Source organism: Mirounga leonina, unplaced genomic scaffold (genome assembly GCF_011800145.1).
Source record: "Mirounga leonina isolate KUSES-001 unplaced genomic scaffold, KU_Mleo_1.0 Mir_176, whole genome shotgun sequence".
NCBI classification, from domain to species: Eukaryota; Metazoa; Chordata; class Mammalia; order Carnivora; family Phocidae; genus Mirounga; species Mirounga leonina.
This window is the reverse complement of record NW_023270454.1, coordinates 10,455,660-10,482,051: the sequence shown is the minus strand read 5'-3', so window position 1 is coordinate 10,482,051 and position 26,392 is coordinate 10,455,660. Positions and strand designations below refer to the sequence as shown.

General features: G+C 40.1%; 1 protein-coding gene across 4 annotated transcripts in view; it reads left to right on the top strand.

Moving 5' to 3' along the window:
• Positions 1-26,392, top strand: part of PINX1 (PIN2 (TERF1) interacting telomerase inhibitor 1) — a 118,198-nt gene that overhangs the window by 59,486 nt on the left and 32,320 nt on the right. For all 4 annotated transcript variants that reach the window (XM_035022665.1, XM_035022661.1, XM_035022664.1 and 1 more), the window contains exon 6: positions 887-963. In XM_035022665.1, coding sequence (XP_034878556.1) covers positions 887-963 — 77 coding nt within the window. The remainder of the gene's footprint in view (positions 1-886; positions 964-26,392) is intronic.

Below are 26,392 nucleotides of genomic sequence, written 5' to 3'. Positions count from 1 at the left end.
CACTCCCCCAGAGCCTCAAGGCTTTACATGTAGCAGTTACTTTTTAAAATGCATTTACCATGTAGTTGACAAATGGGAATAGATTTGGTTGACTGCTCACGGAGTATTATTGATAGAAGTGGAAATTCCAAAGAAGTGAATTTTAAATTAGTTGGTTTGTGGGTTTGAAATTAAGTGAAAGGGTTTAGTGTTTTTAATAAGAATCGTGGATCCTTTGGACAGTGCTTTGCCAGAAGCCATTTAATTTCCTGCTCTTATTCTGTATCCCTTTACTTAAAGATGGTAGAGCTATAACAGTAAAGAACATTTTAAAGTGAAAAATCTGAAATCCTTTCATCCTAATATAGTCATTTTTATTTGCATATATTCTTTTAAAACTTTCATTCATTCAGTAATTATTGAGCTCCTATGTGTCAAATACAGTGTGCCCTCATTCATGTGTGTTTAAAAGCTGTGTAGCTAGCAGCATTTTTGTGTGCATTTCATAATCCTAATAACTCACATCTCCTTGAAATAAATAATATCTCTTTTATAAATGGGGAACTCAGAGACCCAGAAATCATGCCTTGAAGGCATACCAGTAGAAGAGCTCGCTTTCAAATTCAGTTTTCCTCTCATGCTACATGCTCTTGATTGTTTCTACGATTGAGGGAATGTCAAGGGTTCTGGTTCTAAAACACTTACTTGATTTTTAAGTGATTTTGAATTTAATTAATTTTGTTAATTAAGGAGTTGTAGTCTGTGAAGGGGAGACAGAATGCCAATAGTTTACAAAATTGTTTCTTTTCCAAAACCCATTTTGCTTTCAGGATTGTCATAGTTTATATTCATGTTCCTTATTTTAGAAAGAATGGTATTACTGAAAAGCACCATGTTGTTTTCCTAGGGAAGGATCTATCATCTCGGAGCAAAACAGATCTTGACTGCATTTTTGGGAAAAGACAGAGTAAGAAGACTCCTGAGGTATTAAGCCACATACAGTTGATAACTGTTCTGTTTCAACACTGCTTGATTTTCTGCTGTGTGTAGAACTATTTATATCTATTACTGGTAGTACTCTTTAGATAAACCTATCAAAAGAAAAATTTGAGAGGCTTCATACAAAGGGTAAATGTGATCCTCTTAATAATAATAGTTGGAAGATAATATGCTTTACAAGGATTCTGAAAAAGGATATGTGTTACCTGCTTTTTCCCTTGTGTGAGGACTAGAATAAACTCGGGGAGGAATGTCTTTGCTGGTATATTCAAGGGTGAAGATGTCTCTCCCATGCCAGGAGAGAGGGTGGTTGCTTGCAGTGGTTCTGTTTGCTCTGCTTGGACTGCATAATTGTTTGGGATATGGCTTGGGGAGAAACAGTATCATGTATGTAGTCCTGTTCTGGTCTATTGCCTTTTTTTTAAAAAAAGATTTTATTTATTTATTTGAGAGAGAGAGAATGAGAGAGAGAGAACACCTGAGAGGGGATAGGGTCAGAGGACGAAGCAGACTCTGTGCCGAGCAGGAAGCCCGATGCGGGACTCTATCCAGGGACTCCAGAATCATGACCTGAGCCGAAGGCAGTTGCTTAACCAACTGAGCCACCCAGGCGCCCCGCCTTTTTTTTTTTTTTTTTTAAAGATTTTATTTATTTATTTGACAGAGAGAGAGAGCTAGCAAGGGCAGGAACACAAGCAGGGGGAGTGGGAGCCACCCAGTTGCCCCCTGGTCTATTGCCTTTTAAAAGCATTTTTAAAGTGTTGGATCATCACCGAGAATCTGTAAGGGATTTGGATGTAGTATTTCTTCCATTGTACAATGTTTGTTTGTTTCAAAACTAGATAGGAATAGGGTGACTAAACTGTACCCTAAATGGGATGAGTCCATAATTCAGAGTCTTCATTAGTTAATTGGGCTGTGTAATACAGCACAAGTTTTTTGTGCCATTTCCAAGGTAAGAGACGGTCCTGGATTTGGATGTCAAAATCGAAGTTTTGAAATACGGGTTTCTGGAGATGAAGGGATAAAAATTTGAAATTGGTGTTGTCTCCAAAAATCTGCAGTATGGTTACTATAGCTATTACTCAACTAATCTGATATGTCCGCCTTATAGTTTCTTTATTGGCTTCTAACCAAGGCCCTTGGTGACGACAGAACAAAAAAGACTTGTGTCATTTCTTTCTTTTTTTTTTTTTTTTAATTTTATTTATTTATTTGCGAGAGAGAATGAGATAGAGAGAGCATGAGAGGGGGGAGGGTCAGAGGGAGAAGCAGACTCCCTGCTGAGCAGGGAGCCCGATGTGGGACTCGATCCCAGGACTCCGGGATCATGACCTGAGCCGAAGGCAGTCACTTAACCAACTGAGCCACCCAGGCGCCCATGTCATTTATTTCTGATATTTCTCCAGACCTACAGGAATTTTTCCAGGGCAGTAGCTATTTGCTACTTAATATTATTTTCAAAGACTCTAGTTATTAGAAATTGTGCTGGGTGATTTCCTCTGCGGGTTGGGAATAAATTCCGTCTTTCAGCACTTTTCTGCCCCTATACCTTTAGTGGTGAGGACTGAGAAAGCAGGCCTGGGCCCCATTGGCTCGCCGAGGGGTGGTGTCTGTAGGTCTCTGCTGAGTCATGTCAAAAGCAGGTGGGTAATTAGGGAGGAGGTGTTCTGACATCACTGGAGGCTTCATTCACAGGGAGGCTGTTGGAAAGAGCTGAGGATCATCAGACAACCCTACTTCTGGTCACACCTCTCCCCCTCAGTGGTTACTGTGTGACCTGGATTGGATCAGGCTATCTGCCTTGTTCACTCAAGACTTTGCATCTGCCTTACCTGAGTCTTTCTCTTGAGTCACTCTCCTTTGATCATCCTCAGTAATTTAGTATCCTCACGGATGTTCTATCACCTCCTCTCTGCCCTAGCTACCCCCTCCCGTGCCCACACCTTGAGCCTTTGCAGCAGCCCCATGGTCCACCCCGGATCTCTGACGGTAACCTTTCTGTTCCAGCTCTCTCAATCTTGCATTCCCACTGTGCTGACATTTCCAAATCCTTGTTTTCTTGGGTTACTTGACCCTCTTTTTTCTCCCTGCTGCCAGCCCCTACTGCCTGCGACCCTGGTCTTTTCTAGTACTCTCTTTGAAATGTTACAGTTGAACAGATGAGGGAAGGAAGTATTATTTATGGGCTTTTGCTAGAACTTTAAAAGAACGTACGTGGTAAGCACAGGAAAGCCTTTTGTTACAGGAGATTAGAGGTTTCTAATCCTCTGACAGATGTCTGTCAGTAAGTCCTGATGTTAGGTGCCATGAAGTTTTTCAACACTGTCCAGCACGACTTGGCTTTTTGGTGGTGTAGTCATTCATGACCATGTTGATGTGAGCCTGTATTTGAGGGACTAGCCCAGGGAAAATCTATTTCAGTGCAGTTGGTGTGGAGAAGACCAGCCTTGATATAATACTGTGTTTTTTTTAAGATTTATACCCAAGCACTTCTTAATCTCTCATTCAAGCTTAAGGTTTTCCTCTTGTTGATGCATTTAAAATCCTGATTGTTTGGTGAGGCAATATTATACCAGGGTGCAGTACTTGGTCTGTAGCAGTGATTCTCAACAGCATTTGCACGCAGTCACTTAAGGAGCTTTAAGAAAAGTGCTAATGCCAGGGTGCCAACCCAGCCCAGTTAAATCCAAATTTGGGGTCAGGGTCCGGAAAAATAGTTTTAATTTAAAATAAAGCCTACCCAGCCACCTCGGGTGATTATTAGGAGTAAGGATTGAGAGCCACTAGTAGACGCCCTGATAATGTAACATTTGGGAGAGCTGCTGGCTTTAGGGTGACAAATACTGCCTAGGACAGGGCTTCTGAAATCTTAACACGTACACAGATCATCTAGGAATTGTGTTAAGCTGCAGATTCCAGTTCTTGAGGGGAGGGTGGGGCGCAGGAGCCTGCATTTCTGAGAAGCTCCCAGGTGATGCTGATGCTGCTGCCCCACTGCTGCGAGCACCACATGAGTCGACGGGGCCTCTTTCTAATAGTCTAGTACACGGCTCCATGTGCGTAGAAGACGGAGGGCAGTGGAACCTAATCACATGGTAAGACACCAAGTAAAAAGTATTTCTGTAAGGCAGAGTTGCTTTGTTTTTTTAGTTTTTATTTAAATGCCAGTTAGCATGCAGTGGAATAGTGGTTTGGTGTAAAATATAGTGATTTAACACTTCAGTACAGCACCTGGTACTTACCACAAAGGCACTCCTTGATCCCCATCACCTATTTCACCCATCCACCCGCAGCCCCCTGCCCTGGTGCCCATCAGTTTGTTCTCTGTAGCTGCGAGTCTGTTTCCTGGTTTGCTTCTCTCTGTAAAGCAGAGTCACCTTTAAATTTAAGTTTTAGATACATGTGGATTTTCACATACAGAGTTAGCTCTCGTTGAGGCACACCTGTACCTTCCCTGAATAAATTGTTGCTATGCTACCTTACTGTATGAGTTACAACAGTCCTTAAAGCCAAGGGCAGGAGGCCTTTGACCAGATTTGTTTGAAAATACAACCTCTTTTGGCTTCTGTTTGCAGCTGGAAGGAGTATCACTTCGTTTTTACTCCCCTGGCCCCCGTAGCAACATTGGCCCGAGTTTATATTTGGCATTGACAAGGTAAAGGTGCTGCTGGAGGTCAAATACCTGAAGAATCCTAGACATCATGGCAGTATCGAATGTTAACGTAGTAATTCTCTGTGGGTGCTCTGGATAAGGTGCTGATATTGCTCTTGTCTTTGCATCTAGATTTAAAGAACCTTGGGCATTGGCCACATCTAGCTTGGGCAACATCCTACCTCTCGAGTTAAAGCCGAACTTACTAATTTCTACAACCCCTGACTGTTGTAAAGATAGAAATGAAACCACAACCTTATGAAGTATCTGTGTGCCAGACACAGTGCTGGCCACTTAGGATAGTATTTCACTTATCCCCAAAACAGTCCTGTGAAGTAGGCATTATCATCACCTTTTTAGCAATGAGGGAACCAACACTCAGAAGGATTTGTTACGAAGGTCCAAGGTGGCACGAATGGGATTTAAACCCAGGTCCCTCTGACTCCAGAGTCATTGTCCTTTCCCCTGTACCATAATATTAATTAACTTTTTTGCAAATAAATAAATATCTACATTTAAATGATTTTAGTTATGCCTTAGAAGTTTTCTTTGATATTTTGTCAAAGGCATAAGTAGTTAATACTTTATCATAATTTTGTGGGAAACTGGTTGACTTTTACTCTCATTTTGCTGAAAATAGTGGTTCAACTTTCAAAACGTCACTACCTTGCCTTCAGGCAGAACTGAACTCTGATGGGTTCAGAAGCATATTACAAATGCCTGGGCCAGCTGTGGGAACAATTTTATTTTGCTGTTGGAACTGAATTAAGAAAGACCTAGTTTGAGTTTCTGGAGCATAGATGCTGTGTTATGTGTGCATTTTCTGGTCTCTCATATAAATTGAAGAATCTGAATACATTTATATCCAAGAAATAGCTGCAACCCTTGATTAATAACAGATTTTTTTTTTTGGCCTTTTTTTGCTTTAAAACTTTTTTTTTTTTAAGATTTTATTTATTTGACAGAGAGAGAACACAAACAGAGGGAGAAGTGGGCAGAGGGAGAGGGAGAAGCAGGCTCCCCATAGAGTAGGGAGCCCGGTGCGGGGCTCCATCCCAGGACCCTGGGACCACGACCTGAGCCAGAGGCAGACGCTTAACCAACTGAGCCACCCAGGCGCCCCTAAAACTTTTTATTTTGAAGTAATTACAGATGAAAAGGAAGTGGCAAAGAGTTCAGAGGGGTTCCTTGTACCCTTCACCCAGTTATCCCAGTGGTTACATCTTACATAACTGTCACACGATATGAAAACCGGGAAATTGACATTGGTACAATCCATGTGTGTAGTTCTGTGCCACTTTATGACATTTGTGGATCCTGTAACCACTGTCTCAGTTAATTACAGAACTATTCCCTCACCACAAGGATCTCCCTCATACTATCCCCAGTTATAGTCACCCCCCACTGCACCATCCCTAACCTCAGCAGCCACTGCTGTCAACAGAATTGTCTAATTCAAAATTGAATATTATATGTATGAACCCCTTGATCTCTCACAGTTACACACTGAGTCAGCTCACATCAGTAATGATCAATACTGAGGTTTTAAGGGCTGATCATAGTTTCCATGATCTACCTTGGGCACTTAATGCCTGCTAGATTTTATGTCTTTTATCTTACAGATCTTTAGAAAATGCCTTGTAGAAATCAGATTGTTTGATGTCTTTAAAGTCCAGAGGTATCGATTAAATCATTTACTTTAGTAATTTCAGCAGTATATGAAACTGTAAAGTGATGTATATGTAAAAAGTGATATAATTATTTTGTGTCAGTATAGGAGAGCTCCTTGGGCAGTATGTCAGGGTACACTCATAGTGAGTTGGTAAACTCCTAAATTGCATGCAGAATTAGTGGCATATGTACATGTAGGTAGACATATAAGTCGAACACTTTCATCAGATTTTCCAGGGAGTTCTTGATCCGAAAAGAATCATTAAAATCCAGGACTGTGCCATAAATAAATGAATGAATGAATGAATTAATTAATTAATAAAAATAAGGGGCTCCTGGGTGGCTTAGTCGTTAAACGTCTGCCTTCGGCTCAGGTCATGATCCCAGGGTCCTGGGATCGAGCCCCACATCGGGCTCCCTGCTCAGCGGGGAGGCTGCTTCTCCCTCTCCCACTCCCCCTGCTTGTGCTCCCTCTCTCGCTGTCTCTCTCTGTGAAATAAATAAATAAAATCTTTAAAAAAATAATAAAAATTAAAATTTAAAAAAAATCTCTTCCTAAAGAAAAAAATCACTTAAAATGAAAATTTTCTTTGTGAGGGTAGTAGGAGTGAGCCTTGTATTGTGTAGAAGAACAGAGCCTTCCTGTCTCCAGGAACTATACTCTGACTTTCTTGGTGCGCAGTATTTTCTCCAGCCACAGAGACTATCTAGAAGCACCGGTGCCCTATCTGAATCTGGCTATTCAGAACTACTTGCTTACATAGTGAAAGATCATCACAAACTACCAATTACTCAGAAAACTTTTAATAAACGGCTCTGTGTGGGAATGGTTGGTTGTGCATTTTTAATTTCCAAGTCCTTCATTTCCTTTCCCCATCATCTTTGTACTAGGAAGACAATAACTCAGGATTGGAGTACACCTAAATTGGAGATGTATGCACTTTCTGTGGAGACAAAGAAATGATCGAATATATTGAACTGAAATTACTAGGGCCCCTTGAGACCTGCAGCAGGTACTTGCGCTGGCCAGTGCCTGCCAGGAGTTATAGATAGGAGTGCGTGCTTGTGTGTGTGTGTGTGTGTGTGTGTATCTTTTCTTACTTGGTGTGTGCGTTGGAGTTGGAGACACTGAAAAACAAATTCCATTAGTTCCTATCTTGTTGAACTTCCTGATACTCCTCCTTTTTTTTTTTTTTTTTTTGCTTCTCTCATTTTTTCCCTCCCCCCACCTTCCCAGTTTCCTTCCTCTATCCAGCTTGTTTCCTGATTCAGCCTTATCACTAGAGAAAATACTCCTAAACCGTATCAAGGATTGAGACTGTGTTACCAGCATTCCTACTTCGTTTCTCTAAACAGCAGGTTTCTGGCATAGGCTCTTGGCAAAATAATTGTCAATTTCTTCACCTCTATAACCTGATTGAATTAGAAACCTTGTATTTCCTGTATGCTCCCAGGATACCCCAGTTAATGATTACTTTGCTTGAATAATCTGATGGCTTTTGCTTTTGAACCAAAGCATGACTTATGTCCCTTTTTGTCAGTAATCACGAATACCCTTTCTTTCTCATTTCTGACTGATTGTCAAATCTGAATACTCACTTCCAAGCAGACCCTTCCTTCTCTTTTGGCTCTCTTTTGAGTTCATGGGGTAATTTTGACCATTGTTTTAGCTCTATAAACTGCCCTCCTTACCTCATAAGGGAAGGTTATTGGGATAATTTTTGCTTGAAATGTCCTTGAATCAAAAGCTATTCCTCCTTAGTTCTAAATGTTCCTGTTAATAACCTATATTCTTGAATTAGGTTGAGTTTTGTAAATGGTTTACTGGATGTGAACTCTTAAATTTGAATCTCTCCCCCTTTCTGCAGGCTCTATCACTCTGCCCCCACCTCCTCACCCTGGATCTGGGCATCAGGATTCAAAAGCTGGGCAGCTTTCCCAGACTAGTATTTCCTAAAGCAGTCTTCTAATGAAGAACCTTTTAGTTAGAGATAAATTTAAACTAAGCCCACAAACAGGCCAAATAATACATTTAAGGTCTAAGGTTTATTTTTTTGCCAGCATTGACAACTTCAGTAATTCTCGTCATCATTTTGATCACCGATAACAGAATCAAGATTCAAAATAATCTCTCTAAGCTGGAAAACACTTTATTTAACCAAAACTAAATAGATGAAATTTTATGAAGACATGTAAAGTCTCATTTAATCCTGGAAAGATCTCATTTGGTAGTAGTCAGATGAGAATTAACTTAGAGGCGAGGATTTATAACCTGACCTCGGTTTGACGTAAGCCAGAGTATGTAAGTATGGCAGCTATCCCACATACAGGCTTGGGCTATATCAGAACGGTGTGCCTGCATGCTAAAGGCAACAGGCTTTTTGCTCATTTTCTGCACTGGGGACTGTATTTGAACTATTCTTTGAGGCCTAGGACCTCAAAGTATCTGGAAAGCAGGTTATGCCTAGGAACTAGCAAATCAGCGATTAAGAAACCCTGCCTTGCCTAAAGAGAAATCCTGACTTTGAATGTCCAGATGGTTTTACTGATCTTCTAAAAAAGGAACAGATTTGTTTGTTACGCTTCATAAGAAAGAACTAGTACTGATGGATGAAATATGTAGAAAGGTTTCTACTCAGAGAAAGGAAGGAGCATTGGCTGGCCAGCTATAGGACGGACCTTGTGGTGTGTTTCTGTGAGGAATTCTTGTGATGGGTGTGAGTAGGAGTCTGAACTAAACGCATATGAGTACTTCCAAGTCTAAGGTTCCCTGATTCTGAAGTAAAGAGAGTACATGAAATACTCACATTTGAAATGGTACTTGAAGTTTTACATGCTCTTAGACTACAAAAGAAAGAACATTACTTGGGTTCCTCTTCTTGATTCTCCTGTACTTGGGCAATTTTGGCTTTATCTACTTATGTTCCGTTTCCAGGAGATGAATGTGAAAAGTCTTTGGTGTGTTGAAGCAATAAATTGAATAATATTGAGGTAAAATAGCAAGTTGTCTTAGAGATTCAAGACTTAAAAGGAGTTACTAGAAATTTTGAGTGTCAAGGTAAAGTTAGCTGTCTTGGATGTCCCTTCTTTATCTGTTAACTCCATTTTCTTATCTATAAATTGAGAGTGTTGAATTATATGTCCTTTACTAGATTCTGTTTTCCAGAGATTCTCCTCAGTGATATTTCCCATGGCATATACTCTTCCAAACTGACCTTTGCAACTTTCTCATTAGGAAGTGGAGCCCAGTCCCTTCCATCTGGGCAAGCTTGTGACTTGCTTCTAGTGATAGAGTGTAACAGGGGGGATGCTGTGTGACTTTGGAGGCCTTGCTGGACAAAATACTTGCTCTTGAAGGCTTCAACCTTCACTTAAGCAGTCTAGTTGCCTTCAGCCCCTAAGCTGTAAGAAGGCCCCAAACCCAAGCTAGCCCACTTGGAGAGCATGGCACAGAGAATTATGCAGGCGCCCCAAGACTGTGAAGAGAAAGAGGTCCTGGCCAAACCATTGCTATGCCAGCTCTAATCACTTTTCGATCACAGCCAGAGCCGCCCAGCCAAACTCTTCTTTGAATTGCTGACCCACAGAAATAGTGTGTGATAAGGAAAGGCTTGTTGTTTTAGGCTGCCAAGTTTTGCGGTGGTTTGTTACCTAGATAACTGAAATGGCTCTCTAAGGAGCTGTCATTCTGTGGTGCTGTGATTGTGCACTGATGGTGAACGTGGTAGATCTGTCTTAACCAGTGGAATGAGGAAATTATGTCATCTAATGAATTGTTCTATTTCTCTAGCTTCTTCTAAAGGGAGGCTCATTCAGTGGAGTATGGCGTTGGGAGCAGGCACTTGAAGAATTTGATAAGCCAGCTTTTGAGCCCATGAGGAGTGTGAAGACTGATTTGGGGCAAGTTATTTAACCTCTTGGAGCCTTAGCTTCTTCAGTCATAAAATGGGGATGATAAATTATCTAGCGAGAATTAAATAAGCCTTGTAAAGTTATTAGCAAGTCTCTAGCATGCAGTAAGTGCCCAACATAACTTAGTTGTTGCTGCTAAGATCACTGTCATCATTATAATTATTAACACACTCAAATTTAAGCTGGCGAATAATAAACCTAACATAGAAATGAGAAAATTTTAATCCATGTGTGCATAGTCACATGCTGAGCAATATTTATTAATATAAATGTACTGACTAAACTTACTCATTGCCAATAATTCCTTTCTTTCTTTCTTTCTTTCTTTTTTTAGAGAGAGTGTGCGGGGTGGGGGTGGGGCAGAGAGAGACTCCTAAACAGGCTGCACATGCAGTGCAGAGCCCAATATGGGCCTCAGTCTCACAACCCTGAGATTATGACCTGAGCTGAAAACAAGTCAGCTGCTTAACTAACTGAGTCACCCAGGTGCCCTAAGTCCTCCCTTTTACAGTCTTTCAGCAAAGAGGCTTTTTGTTGCCGTTTTGCCATTATAGCAATTATAGTGAATTTCTTAGCATATCAATTTTTAAAAATTAGTATTTATTATAAGTAATAACTAAAGCAGTAATCTTCCTTCTAATGTGATGTCCTATAGTTTGGGGTAGATGTATTGGCATTTGCTTAGTGTGTAAAGAATTCATTGCTTTAAAATAAATGAACAAAGACTGAGGTAAAACCTCTTTATCATCATCAACATGTATTGAGTATTCATGGAGATGATGGTACTGAATTTAATAAGTTTCAAAAATGTATTTGATGCTGTCCCTGTTCCCCAAAGATTTTCAGTGTTTTAGTACTGTTAGAATCTGTTTATGGAAAGATAATAGGATCTCAAGGACAAATAGACTCTTTGGATCATCTAGTTTATGCCCCTGTATCAAGCAGGACTGTTTCTGTCATCACAGTGGAAATTAGTCTGATTCCATTAACAGTAGAAAGGGAAAATAGATTTTTAATGTGAGTTTCAGAGATTTAGATATAAAGAATGTTCCTCAAAGAGTTATATAAAGAACTGTATAAAGTACAGTTCAAATTACTTAGAGAGGTCATAGAAAACTTAATGCTTGGAGATATTTACAAGTGGAATTAAATGCCATCTAAGAAAATTGAGGGACAGTCCATTTAGGAAGCACCAGGAGACCATTACCCTACCCTTTACTTTCACTGAAGTTCATCTGAGCAATGTAACATCCTTGGAGATATGAAAGGACAAAATAGTAAATAGTTTACCAAGGATATTGAATTTGAACCAAGATGATTCTTTGTACCTAGTACAATCTTTACTTCTATTAATACTTTTGAAGCCAAACACAAAAGATATCCTGTTACAGGTTATGTACAGTTCTGGTTTCTTCTCTTTCACAGTACACCTAGTTTGTTGGCACTTATTTAATAATGGAAAAGCTGGAAAAACTTGAAAGGTTATAAAAATTTACCTAGTGTGTCCTGATTATACTCTGATTGCTGAAGCTGCAAAGACAGTAGGACTTGACCCCCTTCATGGAATTCATGGTCCTCTGCTAGAGGAGATAGATATAGAAATATCTTGAATATAAGGTAACAAATTCTTTAGGAGAGTGTAAAAGAGTCTTTTCTACAGTGTATTTTTCCTATAGCAGCTTGAGTGATCTTTTGAAAATGTAATTGAGATCATGGCACTACTTTGTTCAAAACCCTGCCAAGTATAAAACGCAAATCTTTACAATGGCCTGGACTTCTATATGTCGTATTCCCCCCACCCTTGCCCTATCTCTTTCTCTCTCATATACACATAGACACACGCACTCATTACTGCCCTACCTCATCTTCTGGGTTTTTGGTATCCGCTCTGTCCTCATCACACTGGCTTCCTTGCTCTTCCTCTAGTATTTCAGGAATGCTCCCACCCCAAGTTTAAGTACTTGGTGGCTCCTCTGTGTGGAATGGCTTACCCCTGCCTCTCTCACACTGTTGTACAAATGTCACCCTATTTATAATTGAAAACACAAACAATAACAACAAAAGACCTTGACACTCTTATACCCTTTCCTTTGCTTTGTTCTTCTCCATAGCAGTTACTGCCGTCTGATACACTAAATTGTTTACTGTCTTTCCTGAGTGGATTGGAAGCCCCATGAGGGCAGGAATTTTTGTACTCTCTAGCATCTAGAACCATGCCTGGCATGGAGTAGGTTCTCAGTAAAGTTTTTGTTGAATTGAACTCTGTTATTGAAGTATGTTTTAAATATTGTGGAAACACAGACCAGAGAATCATTAATTTTTACCATGATGCCAGAAAAATCTACAGAGAACTGATGATTGATCTCGGCACAAAGGGCAGGAGTCTCTGAATGGACAAGGCATAGAAAAGAAGATGATGTACATCTTTAAAATAAATGAACAAAAACTGAGGTAAAACCTCAGTTGATGTAGTACAGATGTATAGATGATGTACATCTTCTTTTCTATGCCTTTTCTTTCTATCTGCTAGCTTATCCTGGGTCTCAAACTCAAATGTCAGTGGAGTCCAGGAATCTGACTGTAAATGTGTAAGCAGTCTGACTTTAAGATGACAGGGAATCAGGAAAATTGATATCCTGCCTGAAAGTAACCAAGATTCATAAAATAATGATGATATTGAAATTGGTGGTGGTGGTAGATCTTGTTCTAGACAAGTAAAACATGTTTGTGATCTCATTTGACACAGACTGCTAGTTTGTAATCTTTGGCCTAGTTGGAGGTGAGAAAGCCACATAGTTTTATGTACATACGTGTGGAATTGAGTAGCAAAGAGTAGCTGCTTAGAACCACCTTGCTCAACGGGCTAGGCAGTATACTATACGTATTTGAGAAGTACTTCCCGTCTCCTGGGTATGGGAATATTCACATCTGTCTTCTGTAGGAACTTGTATTCCTCTGATATTTGAACTTCTACTAAGATCTTTATCCTTTGGTGCCTGTCACAGGCATAGGGGTGGATGAGAAGCTTGGAGAACTTGCAGCAGAGTGGGCAACTGCCTGACTGGAGTGAGATCCTAGTGTGAAAAGTGCCTGAGATCAGGTTACTCTCGGCCTCTTCCCCCTTCCAAGTACTAAACAGGCCCAACCCTGCTTAGCTTCCGAGATCAGACGAGATCAGGCGCGGTCAGGGTGGTATGGCCGTAGACTCTCGGCCTCTTCTAATTCAGCCTGCCGGTGAAATCATTCCAAGTGAGTAAGAAACATTGCAGAGCCTGATTTTCTATTGAGCACAGGTTTTGATAAAAGGAGGAAGAGCTAGATATTGACTTTTTGGTGCCTGTTCTATCAGTGGTCTGTTAATCAACAGAGGATAAATTATTGCTCCTCAGACACAGGAAAGGATCCCCTTGGCTTGAGGGCATTTCTACCTTTCTTTTCTTTGTTTTTTTCTCTTTATTGGTAGAGGATCTTTCCTCCAGCCATTTGCTCCTTGGGGGTTTTGTTAAGGACTGAAGGGAAACTGAAGGGAGCTCTTTTGATTTATCTTCTGTCCCTTCCTTTTGGTCACTCCACAGGGCTAAAATAGCCGAGTTGGCTTTAATATGTTGCCATTAGAGACCAGACATTAGCTGGAATAAACCATCATGCCTCACAATGAAAAATGTCCCCTGATTGGCTAATTAATCAGTCAAAGGGGAATGACATGGCTCTCGGCTTGAGGGACTCTGCTAGAGAGAAACAGGCTGTTGATAAATGGATTTCCAACAAATTCATATATCAAGGAAACTTAGTCATTTTTTAACTATACTTTGTGTGACTGCAATTTTTTCCAACTTTTTCTTTTCTGCTGCTCTTGCTGTTTGGTCTGTGTTTTTTATTGTTGATAGAAAAATATAGGATTTTAGATATGAGAAAATAAAAGCCTTCCACTTATTCATCTGTTAGTCTGATTGGTTATGACTGTCTACGTTGATCGATAGGTGGAAATCTGCTTTTTCCAAAATAGTTTATGAAATTATATTTCCTTGGCTTCTTCATAGTTAATAAGATCTCCAGATTCTGGTCCACACTGCCAGAGTTTGAATCCTAGCTCCATCAGTTGCTAGCAATGAGCTCCTGGGCAATGACCCAACCTCTGTCTGTTTTAATTTCCTCATCTTTAAAATGGGGGTAATAATAGTATTACCTAAAAGAATTGTTAGATTGGAGATTAAATGAGGTCATCTGTAAAGCATTTGAAATAGTCCCTGGCACATAGTAATAATGAGTACTCTCTGAATGTTGTTATTTTTTAATCAGAGTGATAGATGCATACTGATTTTTTTTTTTTTTTTTAAGATTTTATTTATTTATTTGACAGAGAGAGAGACAGTGAGAGCGGGACACAAGCAGGGAGAGTGGGAGAGGGAGAAGCAGGCTTCCCGCTGAGCAGGGAGCCCGATGAGGGCTCCTGGACCTCAGCCGAAGGCAGAAGCTTAAGGACTGAGCCACTCAGGCGCCCAGATACATACTGATTTTAAAAATTAGGCTGCCCTCATCAGCTTCTAATGAAAAGCAGCATTCTTCTATCACATCACACGCTGCTTCATCTCCCAAGTGCTCTGTTTCTTTTAAAATTATAGTATTTATTTTCATATTTTAAAATATCTTACATTGACATTCTTGATGTGTTAATTTTTTTGACATCATCTGAACTTCTGTTTTGGTAGGTTAGGCTTTTTTACCACTCAAAATACTGACATAATTATTCGTTAATTTGGTATTTGGTATCTATATTTTCATGACTGTGTAAATACTGTTCCTTGCTAAGCCAAATAGTGTACTATAATTTTGTGTTGTTTTCTGGTGGGGAACAAAGGGTGCGTCTGTGTATTTTTTTCTGTACCCTCTAGTAGCCTTTTAATATACAACTTTCTGCCGTGTTGAGCACACGGGCTAATCAGCGCAGTTATTTCTCTAGGGATTGCCTTCCTAGGACCGCCTTCTTCCTGCTTACTCTGACTGGCTGTTTGGTTTGCTCCACAACTGGCATCCCAGACTTTTCCCTGCACTCTGCTCCCATTACCTCTTCTGTCCCGTGTCTCCTCACTCATCTTCTGCCAGCTTTCTGAGAAGGGGTACACTTCTCAACATCTCTATCCTAATACCACAGCAGATTGGGTAGGTTATAGCATTCTGGGCTGAAAACCATTTTCTTTGCAGGATTTTGAAGGTATGACTCTAGTCCCTTCTGATTTCTGTTCCTGCTGTTCTTATTTCAGGCCTTTACATATATCTGTTTTCTTTGTCTTGTCTTCAGGAGTTTTTAGGATCTTTTTATCCTTGGATTTCTAAATTCTCATGGAAGTGTGATTGGTTGGGTATTTTTATTCACTAGGTACTTGATACATCTTCCGATGTGAAGATCCATATCCTTCTACCAGTTCTGGAAAATTAACCTTTTATTCATTCTTTGGTAATTTTTTCCTCTCTGTTTTCTCTAGAGGTCACTAGTTACACAGTGAGCATCTTGAATTATTCCTCGGATTTTTTTCATCCTTTGTCTTCCATTTTTCTATATCTTTCTAATACTTTTGGAGAGATTTTCTTGATATTTTTTCTTCCAATCTATTAAAATTTTTGTTTTCTTTTTCTTTTTTCCTATTAAAATTTTAAGTTTTGCTCTCATATTTTTAATTTCCAAGAGCTATTTCTCATCATCTGATGGTTCCTTTATATTTATTTTTCAATAGCCTATTCTTGTTTCATGGCTACAGAGTGCTCCCTTCTCTCTGAGTGCAGTATTTTATGAGAGCTCCAGGTTGTTTTTCTCTTCTTCCTCTGAGCTCCTTTTTCCTTTTGGTTTTGGTTTTGGTTTCTTTCATGTTGGAGACTTTCCCCGTAGTCTGATGTCCCTTTGCTGCCTGACTCTTACTTGAGTCGATCAGCAAACTGCCGATTGGAAACTCTGTTTGCACAGGCACCACCGCTTTCCTTCAGTGAGGCTCAGTTTCTCTAGAAAGGCCTGTTGCTTGGGGAACGTGGCCTGGGTTCTGGTGATGGATGGGGTGAGGAGGCCATTGCATACATATTCTGGGCCACCTTGCCAGTTGAGCGTCTCACTCTGCCCTCCAGCTGCAACTTAGTCCTACCTGCCAGAACTTCTCAAGGTCAATCTTTCCAGAAATTAAGCCCTTTGTTTCCTTACACATTTTTATTTTAGAGGGAAAAATAGCTCTTGCTCCCCATTCTATAAGTGGATAGGGCCTACCACACAGGTATATTCAGCAAATTGTTACTAAAGAAGAGGTCAGAAAGACTAAGATGAAACCCTTTCACAACAAAAGAAAAATTTGTTTGGAAATTTAACAATGCTTTTTTTCATCCATTAATTCCAAATGTAAACTATTCTATCTCAGAAGACTTGGGCCAGGGGTGAGGGTGGGGGTTGTTTTCAAATCCTGGCCCTAGCGTTATTTGTGTTTTAAAACAACAAACAAACAAAAAAACCTTATTTGCTACTCAAGATTTACTTCCTTATAAGGAGCATTTAGACAGGATTGGCCTGGAAATAAACTAAATTTTACATTATCCCTGGTCTCTCATGTGGACTTTCTCCTCCACTTCCCTCTTTCTCTTCCTCCTCCCTCTTTCTCCTCCTCCTCCTCATGACTATCTCCTACTCCAGCCTTCGGAATATATGCCTGAGGAAGACTGACGAAGCCCCCCTTTTGAAGTGAAGGAAGTGGCATATTTGTTTTCACTCCTCTTTCCCTCAGCTCTAGTGTTGGTTCTTAACTATGGGTTAAGCACAGGTAATTTGCTGAGTATCTCAGTTGTCTGAAGTATATCATGGAAATATCTAATTCCTAATTTATTGTATAGAAATGTATGAATGGGTTGCAGAAAGTACCCTGAGCCTCCAGAAATACATGTTGTTAACACCCTGACGTGGAAGCCTTTTGGGTGTGATTCCTATAGCCAGTTAGCTGCATCTATTGTATGTTTTCTCCAAACACACATTGCAGAAAGCCATAGGTCAGACATCTTGCCCCTGGCTCCCATTTTCCTCTCCCACCGAAACAACGCAAGGTGTTCTGCCAGGAGAGACAGGCCTCATCTCGTGACAGGTTTGCCTTTCTTAGAAAATATAATTGTACTATTGAGAAAGATTAATGGAAACTAGTTATGATGTTGAAGTGGAAAGAGTAATGAACTGAAGGACAGGAGAAGATCTCCATTTCAGTCTTAGATCTTTTGGTAACTGCTCTTGTGACTTTGAGCCAAGCCTTACCTTCTCTGGTCCTGAATTTTAGATTGAAGCACTGGTGGGATCACTTCATGTGAGAGTGATGATGAGTAGATTAAACATACCCAGAATTGTAGGGGAATAAAGTAAAAGCGCTGATAACTTTTCCATCATTGGATGTTGTATTTACCCGGCATAGTTGGGTAATGAACTTGAGTATGATCTGTGATTTCTTTCTCTCCTTAACCTTCATGTCCAGTCACATCATCACCAACTCTTGTTGATTTCGTATTTTTAATACCTATGGCATTCATCCTGCTTTTCCATTTTTACCAAAATCATGGCCATTATTATTACCAGTTGTTACTATCACTGAATTACTTTCCTAACTGGTCTGCCTGGCTCTAGTTTTTCCTATTTTCAGGGCATCTTCTTATCTATTTTCATGAACTCTCTCTTGTGTAACATCACTGTCCTGCTCGAATCGTCCCTGTGTCTAACAGATGTACTGTCCCTTAGCCTCGTGTACTAGGCCCTCTACCAACTGGCCTGGTCTGTGTTCTAGGAGCTAATGCCCGCTGATCCAAAATGCAGATCACCAGGACTGTCTCAGTCAGCTCCAGACATCCTTCGTCCTCTCACATCTTTGTTTCCCCACACCATTGCTTCTGCGTTTGCTGCCCTTGCCTTGTCCGCTCTGCCTGAGTCTTCCAGCACAGCTCAAGTCTAGCCTCCCACCACTGAAGAAGGGAGAGAAGGACTGCACAGTTGTTCAGTCGAACAAGCATTGGTATTTTGAGTCCTGGCTCATTCATGTATTCAGATTGTTATTAAATGCATCTGTGCCGGGCACTGTTCTAGACACTGGCGATGCAGCAGTGAGCAAAACAGACAAGACTTGCTGCCCTCAAGGGAGTAACATCTTCATGAAAGGGTTTCCCGCGATGGTCTTTCCCTTCACTGAACTGTGCATTTGTCTGAGTTTGCTGTCACTGTATGCTCTTAGCTCGTTATCTCTTTTATTATCCTGTTAATAGCATATGTCTTACTGTTCTACCTTGGACAGAGGCCATGACTCTGTGTCCCTTCATAGGCCCTAGCTCAGTGTCTTTAATAGTTGCTCACTGGGAAACTAACTGAGTTAGTTGGTATAATTCAGTGGATCGATAGATAGAACTTTTATAATATTCATGGGAATCAAGTGTATTGTTTTAATTACAGGTTAATTTTCCTGCTCCTTAATTGAGGACTTAATTTAATTGCAGGTAAGGACTGTTAAGTTTCTGGTTACTAATAACAACCTTATACATTATGCATTTTATTAAGAGTTACTTAAAATTTACTTCCATGGTAATCAATGAAAATCTATTTCAACACCAAAAATTATTTTCCAGTGCTAAAAAAGAACTATCACTGATCAATTTTAGTAATGCTAAAAGTAGAACAATCAGACCTTGTGTGTACCCGACATATGCAGTATGAATCTAGGAAGTATTCTTGGCTATAAAGTTGAACCTAAATATGTTCAAGTCTCTAGAAGTAACTCTCTCAAAAAATACAGTGTTTGGTCGTACAAGCTTAATGACCTTCTAAGGAAACAAATAAAAATCCATAATGTAGAAAACTGTTTAAGACAACTGACCCAATTTCTGCAATAAGTCAGTGGCATGAAAAAACAAATGGGATTGTCAGGCAGAAAGAGACTGTAGATAGAAAGACTCTAAGAGATAGAAGTCACTAGATGTAATATGTAGGCCTCGTGTGGGACCTGATTTGAACCTTAAGAAGATACACATGAGACAGTCGAGGAATCTGATTATGGATTGTGTATTAGATGATGCCAAGGGATTATTGTCAGTTTTGGTAGGTATGCTAATGGCATTGTGATTGTGTAAGAAAATTTCCTTACTTTTTAGAGATCCAGAAAGAAGTAGGAGTGAAATGACTCATTATCTGGAATTTGCTTAGAAATACATACACAAAGACCAAAGAAATGATGTAACAATGTGGCAAAACCTTGTTAATTGTTGATAATAATATTGGGGGCTCACTGATTGTGTATATAATTTAAAGTTTTCATAATCTAAAATTTGGTAAAGAATTTTTTTTTTTAAAGATTTTATTTATTTATTCATGAGAGACAGAGAGAGAGGCAGAGGGAGAAGCAGGCTCCCAAGGAGCAGGGAGCCCGATGCGGGACTCGATCCCAGGACCCTGGGATCATGACCTGAGCCGAAGGCAGACGCTTAACCATCTGAGCCACCCAGGCGCCCAAGAATCTTCTCATTATAATATTCTTTAACATTTATTTAGCTCTGCTCAAAGAATGGTATAATTATTTTGTGTAGTAGGTTCAAAATGTCAGGGTCATCCTTCAAGTGCAAAGTTGTTACTGCCCAGTTTATTTTTGTCCTAATATGTCCTAGTTTACTCCTTCCTCAAATCCTTTCAATAAGTCTTCTTGTCATCTCTGTTAATATTAATAGAAATCAGGGATGGGAGCCAGCGGAGAGACAGAATAAAGGTGGATGAAAGATAATGGCTAGTTTGAGTCTTTCACAGAATGTAAGCTCCTTGTTCTTTGAGCACCTCATCTTCCCATACCTAAAGGTCTGCCATATTCCTTACTTATGTATGGCTCATCATCCCAATTGCATGGGACAGAGAATGAGGTGTGGAGGCAGTAGAGTACCTGTCCCTCCTGGGTCCACTATCATCTGGCTACTCGTGAGTGCTTGGGGAATCCAGATCTGGAAGGAAGATTTAGGAATATAGGGTCACTAATAGGTTTGCATCATCATTTGGGTTCTGGCAAAGAGACAGCAGTCCCAGAATGGGATCAGGTTCAAAAAGTGGTTGTTTTTTGGGATGAAGGAGTGGAGTGCCAAGCTATTCCAGATCTGGAATATCCAAATTTAATCAGTTTTCCATGGTTGAAAGTTGTTTTCATAGAGTAAAGTTTACCCTTGTGTGTGGAACGAGGAGTTGTGTGTGTGTGTGTGTGTGTGTGTGTAATGAGGAGTTCTGTTCTGAGGGAATTGTCTTTAATGAATGAGTAACTCACTGTATGTAAGTCACAGAGATTGGTCTCATCAGCCTGTTGTCAACTCCATAAGCTTATTCCTGAAGTTATTCTGTATATTCTGGAGAAGCGAGTGCTCAGAGCTGTATGTTACGGGATTTATGACTTGTTCCAAGGAGTTTCTTGATTACTCTAAATCTTGTTCCTCCCCTCCTCTGTCTCTCAAGCTGCCTTCTTATTTGTTCATTTCTTGGAAGTCTTTGGGCTCTTTTCTTTATCTTCGTTGTACATTTTTCAGTTTATTGGTAGGACACAGTCGTGACTCATAAGGCGTGTAGAATGTCTTTTACTTCCCTTGCACATTGGAGGAACAGTACTATAAATTGGCCACATTTCAGTGGCTCTTGTACATGATATGATGTTTTCTTTACCACTTCCAGTCTATGGCCATCAGAGTCTCCCTTGGGACTATGATGATATTTGTGCTCAGTGTTAAATGTACCTTTAGCTTTTAGGCAAACTTAATGGTCTAGCAATTGGGATTCTTGAATACTGATTATAAGCGCAAAGCATCCAGAAGGGGAGGTTACAATGATAACAGAAGTTCTATTTCATTAAAGTGGTTTAGCATAGTTCAGTGAGTATTGGTTGTTTTAAAACCACAGTATTTTGGTGAAAGGCCCAGTTCTGTCACTTCACCCTCAGTGTGACTTTGGGCAAGTGGGAAAGTTTAGAACTGAAAGAGACCATCTGGTTCTCCTTTTGACTTTAAGAAAAGGAAACTGAGGTCCATAGAGTTTGAGCTTGACCAGCAAAGGGCTGGGCTGAGAGAATTCCAGTGTTAACTTCTGGATAAAGGCATCACACCACTTATCAGGCCACTCACCTGCTCTGGGCTTCTGCTTCTTCATCTGGAAATGATGGGTAAAATAACGGGTGAAAGCACTGTGAGACTCATTAAGTCATAAAGCAGATGGAAAGAGTCCAGTTATCTTTGAAATGGTAGGAAGTAAGTACAAGCAAATACCTGGGATCATGCTCATTTTCCCCTACTTTACTACATGAGAGAGAGAGATTAAGGGGCAGTTCTGTAAGCTACCAACGGAAGCCCATTCCGTTCCTTTATTTCCTCCCACCTTCCTTCACTCTCTGCAGGATGAGGCATGATTCATCTGTGAACTCTCTTACATGTTGTTATGTTCCAGGATTCCCTTTTTTAGTAGCAGTACACACATGACATGTATTTATATCTATGTTGCTGAGCTTGACATAATAAAATGTAGAGTTGAAGAGACCTATGCCAAGGATCCAGCAAGGAGGTGACTGTCTTATATGAATTTAGGGATTGCCTGTGCAGAAAAGAGAGTTGGGCCAGATTTGTTGTCCACTTAACTCAGATACGTGGGTCCTGCTATGCCAGCACTTTGGTCAGGCGCCGTGGTTGGAGGCTGTGGGAAAGCACAGAGGAAAGAGTAGTGTCCTTTTCTTTTAAGACTAGTGTCACACTAAGAATTTGTACTTTTTTCTCAACCAGGTCATGCAGATAAACTCCACTTTATTGTTTTAGTTAACCATGACCAAGAGAAACCCAGTTTACTCAGAACAGCACTCTCAATAAAAGAATCACTAAGTAATTATCATTGACATTGGGTAAAGCCCTGCAGTAACATCTGATTGCGTCGGCACAATTGAGCAACAGGGTCACCCTTAAATTGGACAGGTGCGTTTATACATATGCAGTGTTAAAGCTTTTGTTAAACCCTAAGAAAGACCTGTACCATGTTCTGTATATCAGACTCTTATTAGGTAATGTTCCTGCATCTAGGGTCTCACTTTGTGTAAGTGACAATGTAGATAGAAAAATGTAATTTAAACCCAAACTAAGAAGGACGAAAATCTTAAAGAACAGAAATAACAAATGGAAAAACAGTGTAGGATAGTGGGAAGAGTACAGGTTCTGTGCATAGTTGGGTCTCAGTCTTGACTAGGCTCTTATGACTCATGTGGCCTTAGGCAGGAATTTAATCTCTCTGAGCCTCAGGAGGCAGCTAGTGACAAATAGCCCAACAAGGACTAACCTTGACCCTAATTCAGAATAAATTCCCTATTCAGCTTCATCAGAAGTCACCCTAACTTGGAAAAAACCTACTTTGCCCAGTAAAATTCCTAAGATCCATGTTCAAATCCATAGTCCTTAAATATTGTTCTCTGATCTCCTGCCCGCTGACTCTTATCTCATGGCCCATGGCTACTTGCTCAGATGCCACGCACCCTCACTCAGACGCCTGCAGACGGCATGTTTTTTGTCCACTGCACCTCAGCCAAGAGAGAGAGGGCGAGTGGGATTAGCTCTGGTGTTGCTGCCCACCCGGCTTTGGCCCGAGCGGCTGGGTCGTTCCCTGCATGCTTGCTCCAGGTTAGGCTCGTCACCTGTGCATTTCAGACCTTATCAAACATGGGCTTTCATGAGCCAGACAGATTTGGTTGGGAAAAGAACTGGAATCTTTTTTGGCAGCTACTGAAGGCAGAATAAGGTGAATGAGCCAGAACCAGGCTGGAGAAAAATGAAACAGGAGCAGACATGTGTGTTCATCATCTCCTGTCAGGCCTCTGGGCCTGAAGGGGACTGTTTATCTTGTAATTAAAAGTAGCAACATCAAAACACTTCAAGGAATGAATATAACTTTTTTTTTTTTTTAAGATTTTATTTATCCATTTGCGAGAGAGAGAGCACAAGCAGAGGGTCAGAGGGAGAAGGAGAAGCAAACTCCCCACTGAACAGGGGGCCCGACGTGGGACTTGATCCCAGGTCCCGGAGATCATGACCTGAGCCGAAGGCAGATACTTAACCTACTGAGCCACCTGGGTGCCCCTGAACATGCACATAGGAAGGGTCTTCATCTCTAATTTCTTTTTCGTAAAAGCGTGTGTACAGAGTCACTTTCTTACAATTCATGTGATGGAAGGGACAGGTTTTCTTACAGAGAGAGCAGAAAATGATGTACAGGCAAAATATGTAACTCAAACATCGTAAATAATCCCTAACCACGTAGCTAAGAAGAGGAGAAGGTATTTTCCCTATTAATGTGAGCAGATATCCTTTTCTCTGACCACTGGTAACTGAAGATTTGGGTGGTGATTGCTGTTCTGATATGAAATACAGTAGTCCCCCTTTATTGGTGGCTTCACTTTCCATGACTTCAGTTATCCGTGGTCAGCTGCGGTTCCAGAGGAGATGATCCTCCTTCTGATGTATCTTCAGAATGCTATGTCACAATGCTTTTGCCACACATCCTCTGCCCTTCATCTTATCACATAGGCATTTTGGCATCTCACATCCTCACAAGAAGGGTGAGTACAGTACAGTAAGATATTTTGAGAGAAAAAGAGAGAGGGACCACATTACATAACTTTTATTGCGGTATATTGTTATAATTGTTATATTTTATTCCTAAATTAAAACTTTATCCTGAGTATATGAAAAAATATATATGCAGGATTCAGTACTCTCTGCAGTTTCAGGCATCCACTGGGGGGGAGGTCCTTGGAAGTTTACTACTGTAATTGCTTTTTATACACAATTTGGGGAAACTTGAGTATTTTCTAAAAAGCTGACACTAGAAGGAGCTACTGAACAGTAATTTATTCACTGCCTCCAGTTCTTAAGTTGTTAGGCAGACGGATCACCTGGTGAGCTTGTCAAAAATGCGTATTATAGGCTCTGGCTGGACTCTAGAAATAGGCATTTTCAACAAGCCCCAGGTGACTGTGATGTGCAGTTTCAAAAGCATTGACTAGGCCTTTAGACTCAAAAGAATTTACTTCTAAGAAGTTAGAAAGGGTGGCTTTCCCTTTTTGAAAGAGTTATTTTATAACAATTGATGGGGGTATGGAGGGATTTTAGTTTTAACCAGCTTACTGCCAAAGGACTTTTTTCTAAATACCCACCGATACAGCTTTTGAATTGCCTGATTGGCTTTTGTTAATCAGGAGTCCTAGCTGCAAGCTTGATTGATAACAAGAAATTATATATTTTTCTCTTCTTTAATAATTTCCATTTTGTATTTCCTTTACATATACCGAGTGAAAGTACGCCTTCATACTGACTTTTTAACCATGTGCTAATTAAAAACTGGTAAAAGTAGTATGTAGCCACAATAATTCATTCTGAGTTGTTTCCAGTTTAAGGCAAATGGATTTGGGAGGGCATGGAAGTCCACTTTAAGTGGTAACTTCTTGAGGCTGGGGATTATGCTTCTCTTCATATTTCAACAATACATACACACACACACACACATTTTCGTGGGCACTTAACAAGCAATACCCAGGTCACATGTACTCTAGGAGAAGTTCAGTTAAGTTTTCCAAAATTTTGGCTGACTGGTTTATTCCAAGAAAGCCTGCCTGTGTCTGCAATGATCTCAGAAGCACCTCTATTGATAGGACAAATCCAGAATGGATTCTGTCTCTCCTGATCTATTCTTCACTTCTAGTGTAGCTTTTATACCTGAAAAGTCAAGGTAAATACATTTTTCTTCTCCCTAAAATTAGCAGTTGTTGTTTTGACTTAATTCATCATTTAGAACTTTATACTTCATTGCATTATTAAGATGACTGACATTTCTCTGACATGGATATATTAATGCATATTTCTTCTCTCCATCAGAAACTGAAAGGACATTAATTGCTGTTTTACCACTTCCTAATGACTAAGTGACCAAATGTTTAAAGAAATTACTATGAATTTCTTTCTGTGACTGTAATATATGATATTAGTTTGTTTAAATGCAAATTATTGGAAAATATCAAAAGATGGTTTGGAGAGCTTTTTGTTATGATGATGAAACACTAGAAATAAAAGTGAATTTCAGGTGTCCCTTTTCCTAGGTGTCTATGCTTAGATTTTTTTCTAAATAATCTGATTCAGAGGTTCTCTTTTTATTGTGAATAAAATAATAGTTTATTAATACTCCCCAAACTGCAGTAACCTACATGATTTAGACCATGTTCACCTTCCGAAAGCTGTTTAACAGCTATATACTTATAGCCTCCTGTAACCATCTGTTCAGAACTTTAATGAAGATCAGTAGAGCACCACTGTGGGCTGCTTCAGGCTCTGCCTGGCAGGTTTGAGCTAAATGCAGAAGGTCCATAGTGTTAAACTGGGGAGCTTTTTTATTAGACAGGAAGTGGTTCAGCAATAATCATAATTTTGGTGTAGAGAGTACAGTCTCAACATTGTTAACTATTAGACACTCCAACCCTAAGAGGTAGACAAGACAGGTTTTAATAAAAATACTAGGAAGATTCAGAGAGGTTAAGTAACTTGTCACGACTGTGTTCAAAAACCAGGTCTTTTTGACTGTAACTCAGCAGCATTCTTGCTGTTGTTTTGCTTTACTATCCTGCAGATTGATTAGGTGGGCCTCCCGCAGGGTTAAGGAGACAGGGACTGGATCAGCTTCAGTTCAGGTTGCGGTACTGTCTCTTCTGATTGATTCTCTCAGCATTGCTGTGGGGCAAGGTTTTCCAAAGGTGTTCCGTGGAACAAGAGATGGTATTAATAGATGTTGGGGGGAAAAGGAAGGGAGGGGGCTAATGGTTGTCATGTCATGTGTTCAGATACACTTGGGAAACACTAAATTGAACATATAATTACGTAACTATTTGGTTGTTTGTTTAAACTGCATCCTTTTAGAGCCTTTTATGTGGTAATGAATATGGTACATCTCCAGAGCTTCTGTTACTTATTGGACTGTGGACCCCTCTTTTGAAAAACTACCTGTTTATATCTCTTAGAACATGTTGAGGAAAGCTGCTCTAGGTCACTAAGAGAGGAAATTACCAATTAAAAAACATAGGCAGAATAATGAGTTTTTATAACCTATCAGAAGTCAACAAGTTAGTTTTCTTGGACTCCCTGTGT